General features: G+C 35.5%; 1 protein-coding gene across 3 annotated transcripts in view; it reads left to right on the top strand.

Annotated features, from left to right (window-relative positions):
* The window catches only part of DHX29 (DExH-box helicase 29), a 46,777-nt gene that overhangs the window by 15,888 nt on the left and 13,791 nt on the right, over positions 1-17,098 (top strand). For all 3 annotated transcript variants that reach the window (XM_061189260.1, XM_061189261.1, XM_061189259.1), the window contains exons 8-18: positions 687-845; positions 3,491-3,656; positions 3,911-4,034; positions 5,307-5,915; positions 7,207-7,350; positions 11,008-11,184; positions 12,518-12,658; positions 13,681-13,825; positions 13,950-14,067; positions 15,083-15,167; positions 16,706-16,794. In XM_061189260.1, coding sequence (XP_061045243.1) covers positions 687-845; positions 3,491-3,656; positions 3,911-4,034; positions 5,307-5,915; positions 7,207-7,350; positions 11,008-11,184; positions 12,518-12,658; positions 13,681-13,825; positions 13,950-14,067; positions 15,083-15,167; positions 16,706-16,794 — 1,957 coding nt within the window. The remainder of the gene's footprint in view (positions 1-686; positions 846-3,490; positions 3,657-3,910; positions 4,035-5,306; positions 5,916-7,206; positions 7,351-11,007; positions 11,185-12,517; positions 12,659-13,680; positions 13,826-13,949; positions 14,068-15,082; positions 15,168-16,705; positions 16,795-17,098) is intronic.

Below are 17,098 nucleotides of genomic sequence, written 5' to 3'. Positions count from 1 at the left end.
TTATTGGCCTTCCTAGGATGGAGGTTGCCTCTTTTTAATATGTCTGCTCTTTCCTAACAGTTTATAATTGGGATTGGCAGACTTTTTGGAACAAGCCAAATAGTAAATATTTTAGGTTTTGCAATTTGTTATGATTATTTAACTCTGCTGTCACAGCATAAAAGCAGCCATAAACAATACATAAGCAAATGGTTATGTTCTCATAAAACTTTATGGATGCTGAAATTTCATATATAATTTTCACGTGTCACCAAATATATCTTTTTGTCTTTTTCAACCAGTTAAACGTGTAAAAATCATTCTTAGCCCACAGGCCATATGGAAATAGGCAGCGGGGCTGGATTTGGCCTGCAGGCCATAGTTTGTTAACCTCAGATGTATACCATAAAATACCATCTCCATTCAAGAACAAGAGGTGGATATAATTCCATGAGTATTTATTTCTAGTGAAGATGTTTTTCCTGGCCTTCTACATCTGTTATGTAATTGTTCTGAAAATGTTAGTATATGATGTGAAAATAAATTGCCTCTGACTTCTAGCACAAATTCCTAGTAGGAAGTGTTGAATAATTGACTACAAGGAAAAAGAAGGAATGTTGTTTTTTTAAACCAATTTTTACAAAGTAAAAAGGCATGAAAAACAAATACAAATAAAACAAAAATAAGCATCATGGTTTTTTTGGTAGAAATGGAAACTTTAGAAGACCATCCAGTATTCAATCCAGCCATAAAGATTTCACATCAACAGAATGAAAGGAAGAAGCCTCCTGTAGCCACAGAAGGGGAAAGTGCTTTGAACTTTAATTTATTTGAAAAATCTACAGCTGCTACTGAAGAAGAGAAAGGTAAAATGGAGGGAAAGTGTTCCAGGGTATAATTTGTAAATAGAAAAATGTCAAGGACTATATAATTGAGAAATTGTTACTTTGTATTCCAGCAAACTACATAAGATGGCAGTAAAGTTATGCTTCCACATACTGTCTTGGAAAAGTAATAATTATGATAACTTGTATAGCGTTTTGTAATTACAAACATCTTGCTTCGGCCTCATCTTTCTTCAGTCCCTCCTCCAAACTCCTGCCAGAATTATCTTTCCATAACACAGATCAAAATGAGTTTCCTGTTAAAAATTTTAATCACTTAGCAAGTTCAAACCCTGTATCATGGCACTGAAGATCCTTTCCACCTTATTCTCCCAGCTATGTACTACAGCTACATCATTCTTTAAAACATATATTGTTTCATGGCTCCATGACTTTGCTCATCCTGTTTTCCCCTTCTTGGCCAACCTTTCCCTTGCTTAGAGGCTTGAATCAAACAGCACCTCTTTAAACCTTCCCTGATTCCTGCTGTGCCACCAGAGGTGGGTAAGTGTGCTCTTCTTTGTGCTCATAGGTAAATTATTGATATAGCTAGTATATTTATCAGTCTGTAATATAGTCAGTTGAGTCCCACACTAAATTGTCAGTTCTTCTAATTGTACATTCTTTCTACAAATATTTATTGAATTTTTATTGTTCATAATATCAGGTGCTACATGTACAGTTGTTAGCAAAATAACTTGATCTTTGCCCTCTTCAAGTATACAGTCTAGCAGGGAATGTAAGCTTTAAACAGACACAGAAACACAATTACAAACTGATGTGTGCTGTCGAAGAAAGAAAACTGGCTTCCAATAATAGAGCTAATAAGGGGGCCTAATTTGCACTGGGGAAACCTTGCTGAGGTCTTGCTCTGAGATCTGACAGATGATTAGGTATTAGCCTGGTAATGAGTTGGTGGAAAGAACTTCTAAGGAAGGAGACAGTACATTGGAAGTCTAAGGTGGAAAAGAGCTTAGAGCATCACTATTCAACAGAACACACTATGATGGGAATGTTCTGTATCTGCACTATCACATGTGGTAGCTACTAGCCAAATATGAGTACAGTTGACCCTTGAACAACGCAGGGGTTAGGGCCGCTGACCCCTGTGCAGTCAAAAATCTGCGTATAACTTTTGACTTCCCCCAAACATAACTAATAGCCTACTAATGACTGGAAGCCTTAGTGATAACAGTTGATTAACATATTTTGTATGTTATATGTATTATATACTATATTCTTATAATAAAGTAAGCTAGAGAAAGAAAAACATTATTAAGAAAATCATAACGAAGAGAAGATACATTTACAGTACTGTACTGTATAGATTCTGTGAGTTTATGTTATGTATGTACAAGATGAATCATCTGTCAGTACCTATATCAACATTGTCTTGTATGATTCAAAACACTGTAGATGTTATATGTGTTACTAACACTAGATATCAAAAATGAAAAGACAATGTGCAGAAGAAATTCTTAGTTGTTTATAGGTATAATGATTCATGCACTGATAACGAAGAAGCAGCAATACGATTGCTTTAATGGTACCCTAGTGTAATCAATACAACTGCCAACTGCTTCACTTCACTGTTAGTTTAGCCTTATACACTAATGAAAGAATCATTATAAAATTTTTATGGCATACAGTATTACAGTACTATTCATAATATACTATTGGAAACATTGTTAACATTTTTTAAAAAACCACTTACCTATGATGATAGGCTGATATGCAATTTCTCCAATTATGAGAGAGAGGCATTCTGTAAGGTAAGGTAATTCTTTGAAAGCAAAGTTATAAAACAAAGAAAATAACACATTATTAATTTTATATTGTCACCTCATGCCTGTGTAAGGATAGGCTGTCCACTTCAATATAAGTCTTACACATGATGTTCTTCATGTGTGTTTTTGTATATTTATTGAAAAAAAATCTGCATATAAGTGGACCTGTACAGTTCAAACCTGTGTTGTTCAAGGGTCAACTATATCGAGCACTTGAAATGTGACTAGTATAACTGAGAAACTGAAATTTTAATTTTAATTAATTTAAATTTAGCCACATGTGGCTGGTGGCTACAGTATTGGGCCAGGCAGGTTTAGAGCATTTAAGGAATTGACTCATGACCAGTGTGGCTACAGCATAGTGAGCATGATGGAAGACTGACAACAAATAGGCACGGATGGGCCACAGAGGGCTTTTAGGCAGTAGTGAAGAATTTGGACTTTATCTTATAGGCAACATGAAGCCATTGACAGTGGTGGTAGTGGCAGCTGTTAAGCAGAGAAAGGACATCTGATTTATATCTTTTCAAAAGATAGTCTACCAAACATTGTAATTCAGAGTATTCTAAACAATTCATCGCATGGATTGTATCATAGATATTTTACAATAACACATAACTTAAGATACTTTTTTAAAAAGATCCAGATTTTCACTGATTCTGTCCATCAAGAGGATTTCCTTGCATCACTTAAAGAAGAGCAGGCCTTTCTGTCTGTCTTTCTTTAAACCTATTCTCTTCTAAAAGTCTGTTCCCAAAAGTGAGAGAACATTAATCTCTCAAAAGAGACTGTATATTACTACATAACCATTTTTAAAGAACCAATCTTTTATCATTTTAGAGAAAAAGAAAGAACCTCATGATGTAAGAAATTTTGACTATACTGCTCGAAGCTGGACTGGAAAATCTCCCAAACAATTTCTGATCGATTGGGTCAGGAAGAATCTTCCCAAGAGTCCAAATCCTTCCTTTGAAAAAGTTGCAGTAGGTAGATACTGGAAATGTAGGTATGTTTTTGGTTAACTGAATGAACTTATAGAAAAATCTAAGATGAAAATCTTTTTTTTCTGATGAGTTAAGTAGATATTTAGGAAGCTAATTCCACATCTCAGATTGATAGTGCTTATAAGTCATTATGTAGTATCATATCTTCCATGGGAATATTTAATTTAAATAATTAAACTACAGTTCAATGTTAATGGAATTCTGACCTTTTTTACTTCATCAATTTTATTTTAAAATGTTTTTGGCTTCTTTGTAGGGTAAGGGTAATCAAGTCTGAAGATGAGGTACTGGTAGTATGCCCTACAATCTTAACAGAGGATGGCATGCAAGCTCAGCACCTGGGAGCTACTTTAGCTCTTTATCGTTTAGTGAAAGGGCAGGTGAGACTTTTTAGACCTAAGTGTTTCAAAAATCATTTCTGGAGTAATGGGTATATTTTGTCAACATAAAACTATCTGCATGTGGAAGTTAGTTTTTAATTATGGCCCTTTGTGCCAATTTTCTCTTTACTGAATGCTTCTTCTGATTAATCCTTGTTTCTGCTTATTTACAATTTTGACTTCCTCTCACTTCTAAACATAGTTCAGTCTTTCTCTCCTTAGACCAGAGGCTCTGAACCATTTGGTCCAGCTTTGTAAGCTATACTAATTTACAGGTTAAAAAATAGTTGTGCTAGAGTGGTTGAATTAAGGAGAGTTTTTAAACATTTGTTTTCCTTTAATGTTATATTGTCTCTCGACTTTAAAAAATTAGACACTGGTTCCAGTTTTCACTTTTAGGTTATGTTGACTCTAAGCTTCCAGTTTAAGGAAAGATGAAAATAAAGTATTACTGAAGAGAGCACTTTTAAGAGAACACAATGCTCTTTTTTTTGGTTGGGGGGGTATTGTCAACATTTCCTTTTTATAATAAACGTATATATCTTTCTTCATGGGGAATTAGAACTACTGAAAATTTAGGCACTGATTAAGTGGAACTCCAACAATAATTCTTTTCCATTTTGTGTCAGTAAAAGTTCTTAATGTCTTTATTTCCCTCATTTTGTGGAATAAGGTATCATAAGCTAAGCTTAATTGATGGAAGTGACTATCAGTGTTACAGAAATAATTGTGGGCTCTTTTATAACACAGAATTAAGATAACTTAGTTTCATCCAGTGGAGTTCATTTAAAATACTTTGACCTGTAATATTATACAACTGCTGGAATCTCAGAGGGAACTTTGTTTTAGAGATGCTTTATGGATCATCTGAATATTTAAATAGCACCACTATAGGAATAAATAATAAACATGTATTTAATAGTTTATTGTGTTCCAGGAATAAGCACGTTACATGATTAACTTAGTTTACCTCAGAGTATGCCTGTAGGGAGGTACTATTATTAGCCCCATTTTACAAATTTAGAAACTAAGACACCAAGAGGTTAAGTTACTTGCCCAAGGTCACACAGCTAGTAAGTCTAGAAGCCTGAATATGATATGCTATTTATAAATTTGCATCATATACATGTATATCTTATATTAAAGTAGTAACTTACTAGTTTAAGAGACATTTTAAGAAGAAGGCAGCTATCCTTTTAAGTTCTAACCTATTGAATTTTGGTGTCCAGTAGTTAGTGAAAATGACATAACTACTGTTTTTTCCCTTTATAGTCAGTTCATCAGTTACTTCCGCCCACTTACCGAGATGTCTGGCTGGAGTGGAGTGATGCGGAAAAGAGAAAGGAACAGTTAAATAAAATGGAGACCAATAAACCACGTGACCTTTTCATTGCCAAACTTCTGAATAAACTGAAGCAGCAGCAGCAACAGCAACAACAGCACTCTGAGAATACGAGAGAAACCTCTGAAGATCCTGAGGAATCTTGGGAAAATTTAGTTTCTGATGAGGATTTTTCTGCACTGTCCTTGGAATCAGAAAAGGCAGAAGATTTGGAGCCAGTTAGAAACCTCTTTAGAAAGTTGCAAAGCACACCTAAGTACCAGAGACTGCTAAAGGAACGGCAACAGTTACCCGTGTTCAAACACAGGAACTCAATTGTCGAAACTCTTAGAAGGCACCGGGCTGTGGTGGTGGCAGGTGAAACAGGGAGCGGCAAGAGTACTCAAGTGCCACATTTCCTGTTGGAGGACCTGCTTCTGAACGAGTGGCAAACAAGTAGATGCAGCATTGTCTGCACCCAGCCCCGGCGGGTCTCAGCGGTGAGCTTAGCCACAAGAGTGTGTGATGAACTGGGCTGTGAAAATGGACCTGGAGGAAAGGTGAGACACTGTCCAGCCTCACCTCAGAGAGCGCTGACCTCACTCAACCTGTGCCCTTGGGACCCAAATGGAGCCTGTGCCGTATATGAGTTTTGACTGATGCTGTTTGTTCAGTAGCGTATCTCAGGTGTTTCTCATGTTTTCTTGGCTAGATGTGATATTCTGCCACTCTCCTTTATATGAAAAGGATTGTCAGTAATTATCATTAAAATTCTCACATAAAAGGAAAAATATATTCACTTTAATAATTGAGTATTCAAATATATTACATACTAAGTTGATCATTCAAAGAATATAAACACATGCAAGTATAACTGTAATATCAGATATCTCAAGTATTTGGAAATCTTTTCTGTGGGATGTATTCCTGAATGATTTTCATTAGTTCAGTGAACAGAAGGAAAAAACAATATAAAAGAAAATGGCAGACTATTTTCAAATCCTGTATATAAAAAAATAATAGAAAAAGTACTTAAATATCCACTGTCACACACTTTGCGATAAAAGTATACACAAAACTGGCCAAACCTTAACCGGAGTGACTGCAAAGTATAGGAATTAATAAAATTGCTTTAGAACCAAATGTAAGGAATTCCCAGTTCATGTAACTCACTTTACTTTGAATTGTTCTTTATAAATATGATACTTAACATCTTTGTCTCTATCTTTAAGTTAGGTATCCCTTCATTAAAAAAAAATTTATTTGGCTATTTTTCTTGGTTTCTCTCATGAAATGTAAGAGGAAAAAGGACATAATTTCTGTCTTATAAGGAATTTACATTAAGGGGATGACAGACATGTTTACAAATATAACAAAGGAATGACTGAAGGAGACAGAAAATGTGATGGGAATAGAAGTGACTTCAGGATTCCCATCAGGCACCACTGGTTTTTAATGGTTGCAGCTTTTATGAGATCTTGATAGAAAAGTAGACCAAATTGTAGGAGCTTCTCTCAAATTCTCTTCCTCAGTACCTCAATATTTTGCTCCAAGATAATTTAATAAGAAATTGATTAAATCTATTAATATTTTCATAATAATGTTAATGGTACTCAAAGCAGGTGAACAGCTTTTTGTTTCAAAACTGAAAAAAGGTTTTTCTTGTTTAAAATTGCCAAAACTAATTTTATAGTTTTATATAATTGAAGACCATGGGAAAGTAATAAATTGCACTAAACAGATTTACTTAGACTGCTCCATATAGTAGCAGGATCAGCACCTGTACTTTTTAAAGCTTGTTTCCTAGATCATTTGTGAGAATCTAATCTTGGCTTTGTGTTTTCCCTTCAGAATTCTTTGTGTGGATATCAGATCCGGATGGAGTCTCGAGTGAGTGAATCTACCAGGTTACTCTACTGTACAACAGGGGTTTTGCTAAGAAAACTTCAAGAAGATGGTCTCCTAACTAATGTGTCTCACGTTATTGTAGATGAGGTGAGTTGATTCTGTAGTCATGTTCAGAAAAAAATTCTAAACATTTTTGTATTAAAAAGATGTTACTTCTAAAACTAGCTAACATTTTCTTCATGCTTATTAAATGCCAGACACTTTACATATAATAATTATTTAATTTCCTCTACATATAATAATTAATTTCCTCTAACAAATGTGTCTCCTGTAAATTGATTTATTTAACAAATGCTGTATAACATTTGCTATATGCAAGGTGCTATTTTAAGGACTTCATATATACAACTTCAATTAATCCTTCCAGCAATCCAGTGAAGTAGATATTATTACCCCTATTTTACAGTTGAGGCACACAGAGGTTAAATAGCTTGCTCAAATTCACACGGCCAATAAGCTCTACAGCTGGGGGCTCAAACCCAGGCAGTACATCTGCAGCCATCTCTTACCAGTCTGCTGCCTCTCAACTACATTTGTTAAAGGATTTTCTCGGATTCTTATAAAAAACAAGGAATCCTCATCAGTATGTCATTTTCTCTATAGATATACCCCTACTTGAATCAAATTTGAATGCACACTAAAATTGAATTATGCCAAAAGTTTCACATTAGAATTATTTAAAATGGTATACTAGCCTAGTATATGTTAAACTGACTTGCTTTGTACATAATTTTTTGAAAAAGAAATAAGATATACAGCATTTCTATTATTCAAAAAAATTTTTTTTCTATTTTCCCTGATGTAAAGTTTCTATGAATGTCTGTTAATTCACCAAGTTCAGAAGGCATTAGTGAAAGTTCAGTCATTCTTTGATTTTTAATTAATAGACTATACATAGATTATTGGGTTATTTTCCTCGTTTTTGTTAGTAAGTATTAGAAGTATAGAGAGATACAAAAATGAAAATAAAGATTATCTGTAGTCTCATCCAGAAAAAAAATTAATATTGACATTTGTGCATTTATATATGTGTATGTTTAGCATGTGCGATATTTATTTTATAATTCTTTCACATCATTAGATAGTCTACAAAACCACTATTTTTTAATAGCTTTATAGAAGTATATAATTTGGATGTCCCATAATTTATTTAACCATTTTCCTGTTGTTGGACAAGTTTAGGGTAAGATGTTTTTAAATATAATAATTTTGGTAATAGATGAGTGATAGGAATTCATTTTTATCTAAGGAGTCTTTAATCTTCAGTGGGAGAAGGAGTTGTACTGTTATCACTAAGATGTCAAAAAGAAAGAGGATGTATGGCTGCTTGATTGAGCAGGGCCATTGGTAACTTGCTCCTGGCAGTGTTGGGTGGGGAATGGGGTGTCACAGTTGCAGCTGTGCATGGCTAAGACCTAGATTTTATCAGTATCCTCAAGAATCAACTTAAGTCAAAATGCTAATTTATCTATTTATAATGAGAAATTTTTACTGCTAGGTAAGATGAAATACTTGTATCAGCCAGTCAGTAAGTTTTCTTGGAGCCCCAAATTATTAGAAAATTGATTGATAAATACATATCAGAATGAACCCTAATTTAAAAGTTAGACCAACTTCAGGGAGCTGTTCTTTGATGTTTTAGTATTAGCAGTCTGTAGGTGTGATTTACTGAATTGTGCTTCAGTGTGATAATGTCAACCTCTTGTTGAGAAGTACAGTAAGAGTAAGAAAAAACCCAGTGAAATTCATCATCATGTTAAATATAATGATGTAAGAGATGCTGGCATAGAGTTCATTACATTATTCAGGACCTTCTTTATGAAGATGCTCAGGATAATACTTCTGGCTTTCTTATTAGGAATAGTTGTGCGATTTGTTTTAGTTTATGGTCAGTGTGTGAGTTAAGTAGCTTTTCCTCTGGCTGCTGGTATGTTTACGGCCAAACTTTTTGCCCACCTCTTCCAAGTGTACTTAATAAAGCATACATTTTTATTAGCTCTATTTTATGTTTTATCCTCATTTTTAATTTTCTTTTTTAAAAATGTCAGTATCTGTATAAATTACCATCTATTTGAGGAGGTTCCCCAGATCTGTTTCATCCATCAGGAAATCTTTCTTTCTTGAGCTTCAGATATAAATATCCTGGTCAAACTACCAAAGTAAAAACATCCAAGATTATTTCTTCTTCTTTCTCCCATATCCCCTAAATCCAATCACCTAGACTTTGTTGATTTTACTTTTCTCACATTCATTTACCTCTCCATATTCACTGGTATTGCCCTCATATAGGCTACCATTATCTCTTTTAATTAGTACAAAAGCCTCTAATAAAACTTCCTACTTTCTGTTTTGCTCTCTTCTACTACATTCTTCAATTATAGCTGGAGTTATCTTTTTTAAAACAAAATTCAGACCACATGATCCCCCTGCTTTGAAATATCTTACTCACTACCCTGACTCATTAGGATAAAGTCTCAACTCCTTAACACGGTTTACAAGACCTCATATGGGCAGATTACTGAGTACCTCGCCAGCTCTGTCTCTTGCCCGTTCCTCATCCCATGCTCAAGGCATCATTTTTGTTTCTTCATTTCCTGAAATGTATAATTATCCCCCTGTCCACCATGATTTTGCACAAGTTGTGTCCCATGACTACTTTTTCTCCCTTTATCATACTGTTCCTTTCTCCTCCTTTTTTTAAAACTCATTTCATTTCTCAGCACAGATGGCAGATATCTCTTAGTAGCCTTCCTGACCACCTGAATTAGCTACCCCTTGCTGTACAGCAGAAACTAACACATTATAAATCAACTATACTCCAATAAAAAAAAATAAATATAAAACAAACAAAAAAAGAATATTAGACCCCTCCCCCCCCCAAAAAAAATTAACTACCCTTCATATGTAATTTCAAACCATCCTCTACAGTATCCTCTTCCAAGGCTGTAAACTCTGAAATGAAAAGACTATCTTGGTCATTTTTTAATCCCCAGCATCTAGCACAATGCTTAGTACTGTTTGTAGTGAACACTTGACCGCTGTTGCCTCCCTTCCGAGCAAATGAATGATCAAAACCGTTTTAATTTTTGTTATCTTGATGTATTCTATCTTTTGTATGCTGCCTTAATCTCATAAAATAAAATGGAGTAGAAATAACTCCAGTACAGGAAGTTGGAATATAGACTGGTACATCCAGCAGATACTGAGTTCTGACAATGTCCCATGGTTTTTTATGCTCTATAGCAGGTTTACAATGCTCGTCCCTAAAATGCATCTGTTGGAAGGGCATAAGAGCCTTTTTCTCAGACAGTTGATAGAGAACCTGTCAGATTCCTACTAATCAAATTCCCCTTTTTCTACATAGTAGATAAACCATCTGTCTTGTTGCAGTTTTGTGTCTGTTCAGTTGTATATTAGTAGCAGTGCTTTAAGAGTTACACTAGCTTCTAAGTGAAATTTGAGAGACACCCTTATCTTATCAGCTGCACACTTACAAACATCTCCTAAGGTAGAGTCCTACTATCATAGCTACTCTTGTTCATTATATGCTGATTTTTACCGACTTCAATTTTAGAGGGTGACTTTATTTTCAATTCTGAAGATCTGCCTCATTTGAAACATACAGCTTCTCTTTCTGCATGTACTGACTATATGTAAATATTGATTAACTTTTAGTAGATTTGAGTGTCTGATTGTTTTAGCCTATTACTTGACCTTATGATTTTTTTGTTCCCCTTATGCTAGGTTCATGAAAGAAGTGTCCAGTCAGACTTCCTACTAATTATCTTGAAGGAAATTTTACAGAAACGCTCTGATCTACATTTGATTCTAATGAGTGCCACTGTAGACAGTGAAAAGTTTTCTAGCTATTTCATACACTGCCCTATTCTGAGAATTTCAGGAAGAAATTATCCTGTTGAGGTAAGTTTTCTTTATAATGCATATGTAAACAGAAACTACATTCCCACCAGTGAGTGTCACCATAAGACAGGCCCTTAAGTCTGAGCCTAGAACGATTCCTAGGGTAGTGCAAGTCAAGAGAGGACCTGAAGGGCTTCCCTGGTGGCACAGTGGTTAAGAATCTGCCTGCCGGGCTTCCCTGGTGGCGCAGTGGTTGAGAATCTGCCTGCCAATGCAGGGGACACGGGTTCGAGCCCTGGTCTGGGAAGATCCCACATGCCGTGGAGCAACTGGGCCTGTAAGCCACAACTACTGAGCCTGCGCATCTGGAGCCTGTTCCCCGCAACTACAGAGGCCGCGATAGTGAGAGGCCCGCACACTGCAATGAAGAGTGGCCCCCGCTCGCCGCAACTAGAGAAAACCCTCGCACAGAAACGAAGAGCCAACACAGCAAAAATAAATAAATAAATAAATTTATAAAAAAAAAAGAATCTGCCTGCCAATGCAGGGGACACGGGTTCGTGCCCTGGCCCGGGGAAGATCCCACGTACCACAGAGTGACTAAACCCGTGCGCCACAACTACTGAGCCTATGCTCTAGAGCCTGCGAGCCACAACTGAGCCCACGTGCCTCAACAACTGAAGCCCACGTGCCTAGAGCCCGTGCTCTGCAACAAGAGAAGCCATGACAATGAGAAGCCCGCGCACCGCAACGAAGAGTAGCCCCCACTCACCGCAACTAGAGAAAGCCTGCGCACAGCAACAAAGACCCAACACAGCCAAAATAAATAATAATAAATAAGTTAATTAATTTTAAAAAAAGAGAGAGAGAGAGGGAGGACCTGGAGATGGCCTTGGGAATCAGATGGCTGGTGCTGCCTTGACTGAGGGTGAGTGGGCTGGAAGGAGGATTCTGCTGACGAACGACATACCTCAGAGGTACACAGCGTAAAACACACTTCCATAGCAAAGGCATTACATCCAGATTGGGAGTAGCTGCCTAGCAATAAGGAACTCCTTTTTCACCCATCCCTCAAATTTAGGCTTGTCTTTGAAGCTTCCTTCTATTCTTAATGTTTGCCCTTTTGGTTCAGCTGATAAAGGCTGCTCTTTTAATTGGTTTTCACATGTAAAAAATATACACCATAATGTGCTTTGTCCTGAGACTACTAGGAATAGATCCATCTACATCAGCCAAGTTCTTCACTACCAATAAATGCAGAAAAAAGCTTTTTTCGTAATATTCTAAATTAGCATTTGGTGACATTCAAAAGGTAACAATCGCTTGTTCTCTTTAAAATGATATTTACTGAAATGAATTTGAGTTCACTATTTATATACCTTAATCTATGCAGGTTTTTCATCTTGAAGATATAATAGAAGAAACAGGCTTTGTCCTGGAGAAAGACTCAGAATATTGTCAGAAATTTCTGGAGGAGGAAGAAGAAATAACCGTTAATGTTACAAGCAAAGCAGGGGGAATAAAAAAGTATCAGGTAAAAATAAAACATTTTTGAAAGACATCTGATTGTGATATCCAGGGCACAAACTGCCATAAGAGTTTAAAAATATGGCTGACACAGTGCATTCAAATATAATCTGGTAGAAGAAGAACAGATATGATTATGAGCAAATTTTAAAGGTCATTTCTTTAAATCTTTGTTTCACTGACTCTAGTGTTTGGCTTACGATATTTACTTTATCTCAACACCTTAGATAGTCAGGATGGGGCAGGACCAAAATCTAGATCCTTGCCATTGGTTTTCCTAGCAGCCTCTGTCCTGACATGAGCCAACCTTAGCTCTATACTATCCAGGGCAAGCACGGATCTTCATAGAGAGTTAATTTACTTTCAATGACATAATTTTAGAAATTACAAAACCTACATTATCCTGCATTTTGGCCAGTGGTACTATATACAGTATTTTCATTATATCCACAATATTTCATTCATCTAATGGAAGCACAAAGTAGAAGTTACTTTATCCTTTAGTTAAGCAGATAAACCAAGGAAGCAAAAACTAAAATCTTTCCCTAAAACTGCAGAGATAGAAATTAGAAACTAAAGAAAGACTTTAAAAAATTAAAAGTAGTATTTCAAAGGAGATGATTGGAATTCAGCAACCAAAATAGAATCTAGAAGGAATGAGGCAGGTGTAAATTACTTAATAAAGTTATTATTACCTCTCTTGGCCAGGCTGCTTTTCAGCTGCCACAGAACAATGCATCCATTGTTCTGTTTTTCTTCATTTCTTTTTTAATTTAGGGTTTACATGCCAAGATAAAAAGGTTTGCTATACTTAAGGGGGCTGTATGAAATGAAATTAATAGGAGAGATGAAATTTTATAATACTTTAATTCTGTTAAAAATTGTATTCTTGCTATATTTTAACAAAATAATAGTGACAATGAGAAAAATACAGATTTGAATGAATGCAAATAGCTCCTTTTTTCCTTCTTTGTCTTATAAAAATACATAATATTTTTGTTCAGCTTTTTCTGATTGTGTTTCTTTTAGGAATACATCCCAGTTCAGACTGGAACAAGTGATGATTTAAATCCATTTTACCAAAAGTACAGCAACCGCACTCAGCATGCTATTCTCTACATGAATCCTCATAAGATCAACCTGGATCTCATTTTGGAACTTCTTACATATTTAGGTATGTATCTATTTCTAATGTGTCTCCATTTGTTTTGATAAAACTTTTCTAACTGGAGATGTTCTATTAATATCTTATACGCTGTTCCTTATTTTTGAATATTGTATCTTTTTAAAAATTTCAGACAGAAGTCCCCAGTTCAAAAATGTTGAAGGAGCAGTACTGATCTTTTTACCAGGCCTTGCTCATATTCAACAGTTGTATGATCTCTTATCAACTGACAGAAGATTTTTTTCAGAACGGTAACTACAAATCTTCATTATATTCCTAGTAGTTTTAAAACAGAAAAATGTTTCGTACATTAAAACTCTTGATCAGAACTTGCAAAGTCTTTTCACCTTTAGTTAAAATTGTCCATGGCAAAGCTCTTTATTTTCTTTTAACGTTTCTATTATAGCATTTTATCTACTAAAATTTTTAGGTATTATTTCTACATTTGTTTTATTTTCTCAATATGATTAAGCAGAGGGAATCCTGTGGTTAAGAGTAAGATGGTGACTCCCCTCCCCAGCACACTGGATGGTGCAAAACCCTAACAGCATTGCAGTTTATCATCTATACATTTTTTTTTTTTTAATATCTTTGAAGCACTTTTTTTTTCTTTTTAATAAATTTATTTATTTATTTATTTTTGGCTGCGTTGGGTCTTTGTTGCTGCGTGTGGGCTTTCCTCTAGTTGCGGCGAGCAGGGGCTACTCTTCGGTGCGGTGTGCTGGCTTCTCGTTGCGGTGGCTTCTCTTGTTGCAGAGCATGGTCTCTAGGTGCACGGGCTTCAGTAGCTGTGGCTTGTGGACTCTAGAGCGCAGGCTCAGTAGTTGTGGTGCACGGGCTTAGTTGCTCCAGGTTATGTGGGATCTTCCCGGACTAGGGCTCGAACCCATGACCCCTGCATTGGCAGGTGGATTCTTAACCACTGTGCCACCAGGGAAGCCCATCCATACATATTGAATTGGCTTTTTACTCTGCCTGTTTTGATACAGTTTATTACCGCTGTTATGGTTATAACTTCAGCATCAGAATATATTTTTAAAATTCTTTAAACCCTACATTCCATATAATTCATTCATATTAAGTTTTTTCTCTTTGATGAGTATATATGGGGTTTCATTGTACCATTTTCAGAACTTCTGTGTGTGTTTAAAATTTTTCATAATAAAAAATTTAAAAATTGCTTTCTATTTGCAAATAAATTTTGTTATTCTTTGCAGTGTCTTCTAAAGAGAAACTCTTGCTAAGAACTATGATTTTAACTTTCAGATATAAAGTGATAGCTCTGCATTCTATTCTTTCAACTCAAGATCAAGCTGCAGCATTCACACTTCCTCCTCAAGGAGTCAGGAAGGTAAAATTCAGTACTGCAAATTTATATGTGATCCAACTGAGAATATTTCATAAAAGTGTTATGACTTTTTATCATCAAAGACAGTTGTTAATATTAAGTGCCTTATAGTGCATGTAGACTCCAGATGCTCGGCAGCTTAACATAATCAAAAGTGAACCCAATATTAAAATTCAATTTATATTAGGTGTTTATGTTTATATTATATGTTATTAATAACTTTAGGGGAGTGGTAGTTTAAAAATATGGCATGGATGTTGCTTATGAAAAGAAAAATCACTACTATTCCTTAAAGAAGATATCACAAAGGATGTTGGATATCAGGAGCTACTTGAATCCTGGGAGGATTCTTTTTTGTTCTCTTTGCTACTCATCCCTGATTATTTTTGCAATACAGAGACCATTAGGTTAGGAAACAATCTAAGTATTTTCATCGTCTCCTCTGTTCGGATGCTGAACGAAGAGATACTTGGCAAAGAGAGTTTCTCAGATTTTGACCCTCTCTTAGGCGGGGGGCAAAAAAGAGCACAATGTAGAAACTCTGGGGAACACAGAGCTCCCAGCAAGAGCCTGGACTCTAATGCAGGAGGCCTGGGTTCTTGTCCCTAAGCTGCTGCCATGTCTGTGACCTTTGGCAACCCACTCAGCTTCCTTTCTCATCTTTAAACAGGAGCTGGATTAAACTTATGGTTTTCTAACTGTGCTCTGAAAACTCCAGGGGTTCAGAGGCTGTGTGCTCTGATCTGTAACATTTGGATTCCCTGTAACATTTTGTCTTAAGAAAAGAATTCCACCTCTAAAAACTTCGATCACCTAGGTCCCATCTAAATCTTAATAATCTGGGTTCTGTTTCCTAGGATAAATGAGTAAGAAAAGCAAGCATTCAGTATTGAGATAGAGTGATAATATATTGAATTTGACCTAGAATTTCCTAAATGTTTTACCTCCAAGGACTCAACAGAAAAAAAAAAAGAAGAAACAAACAAACAAAAAAGCCACAAGAAGATTGCACTATTCAGCCATCACCATTAAGAAATTTTGAGCTAGAAAGGGACTTAAGAAGTCATCTATTTCTACCTTGTAATTTGCAGGTCAGGTAATTGGAGGCCAGAGAGGTAAAATGACTTGCCCAGGTCACAAAGCTAATAAGTAGCAGAGCCAGGGCAACAACCCACCAGTTCTTCTTACTGAAGAACTATTACTTTTTTTTTTCTACTTAACTGTGAAGTTTCTGCTGAGCAGTCTCCATTCTCTGATCCAATTTCCCATTCCATGTATGTCATTTTTAAGATGACTGACTAGAATTAGGGGACCGGTATTTTTGTTGGAATAAGAATCTATAACTTTAATTAATAAGCTAAGGTGATAAAATTAATTAGAGCAAATTTAAATTATACAGTAATAGCAATTAGATTGTGAATTTTTGTAAATAAAATTGTAATTCATTTTTTAAAATTCATTGGCTAAACTATCCAAAGGAGTTTAAATGATGGCACATTGCTGAAAGTTGTTACCTAAATGTTTTGGCTTTTTATTTTCAGATTGTTTTAGCAACAAATATTGCAGAGACGGGTATCACTATTCCAGATGTTGTATTTGTAATTGATACCGGAAGAACGAAAGAAAATAAGTAAGTTTGAATTTTCCAAATCAAAACATTTTTAACCTGAAAAGGGCTTGGGACTCTTGAATTCTTAGGAGACATCACAGAATCATTCCAATTTTAGTACATGTGCTGCTGAAGCAAGCATTAGATCACAGAATCATATCAGGAAAATCTCAAATGTCCTAATTCTGCCCAAAACAAGAAGTCTCAGAGAAACTGTAGGGAAGTTTAAAATGTCTGAGAATAAATGTTAAAATTCATGTCATCAGTTTTCCCATAAGTAATGTCAATGTATTGCTACTTTTAGAAAAGTGCTGAGAAGATATTC

The sequence above is a fragment of the Eubalaena glacialis genome, chromosome 4 (genome assembly GCF_028564815.1).
Source record: "Eubalaena glacialis isolate mEubGla1 chromosome 4, mEubGla1.1.hap2.+ XY, whole genome shotgun sequence".
NCBI classification, from domain to species: Eukaryota; Metazoa; Chordata; class Mammalia; order Artiodactyla; family Balaenidae; genus Eubalaena; species Eubalaena glacialis.
This window is presented reverse-complemented; position numbering and strand designations above follow the sequence as displayed.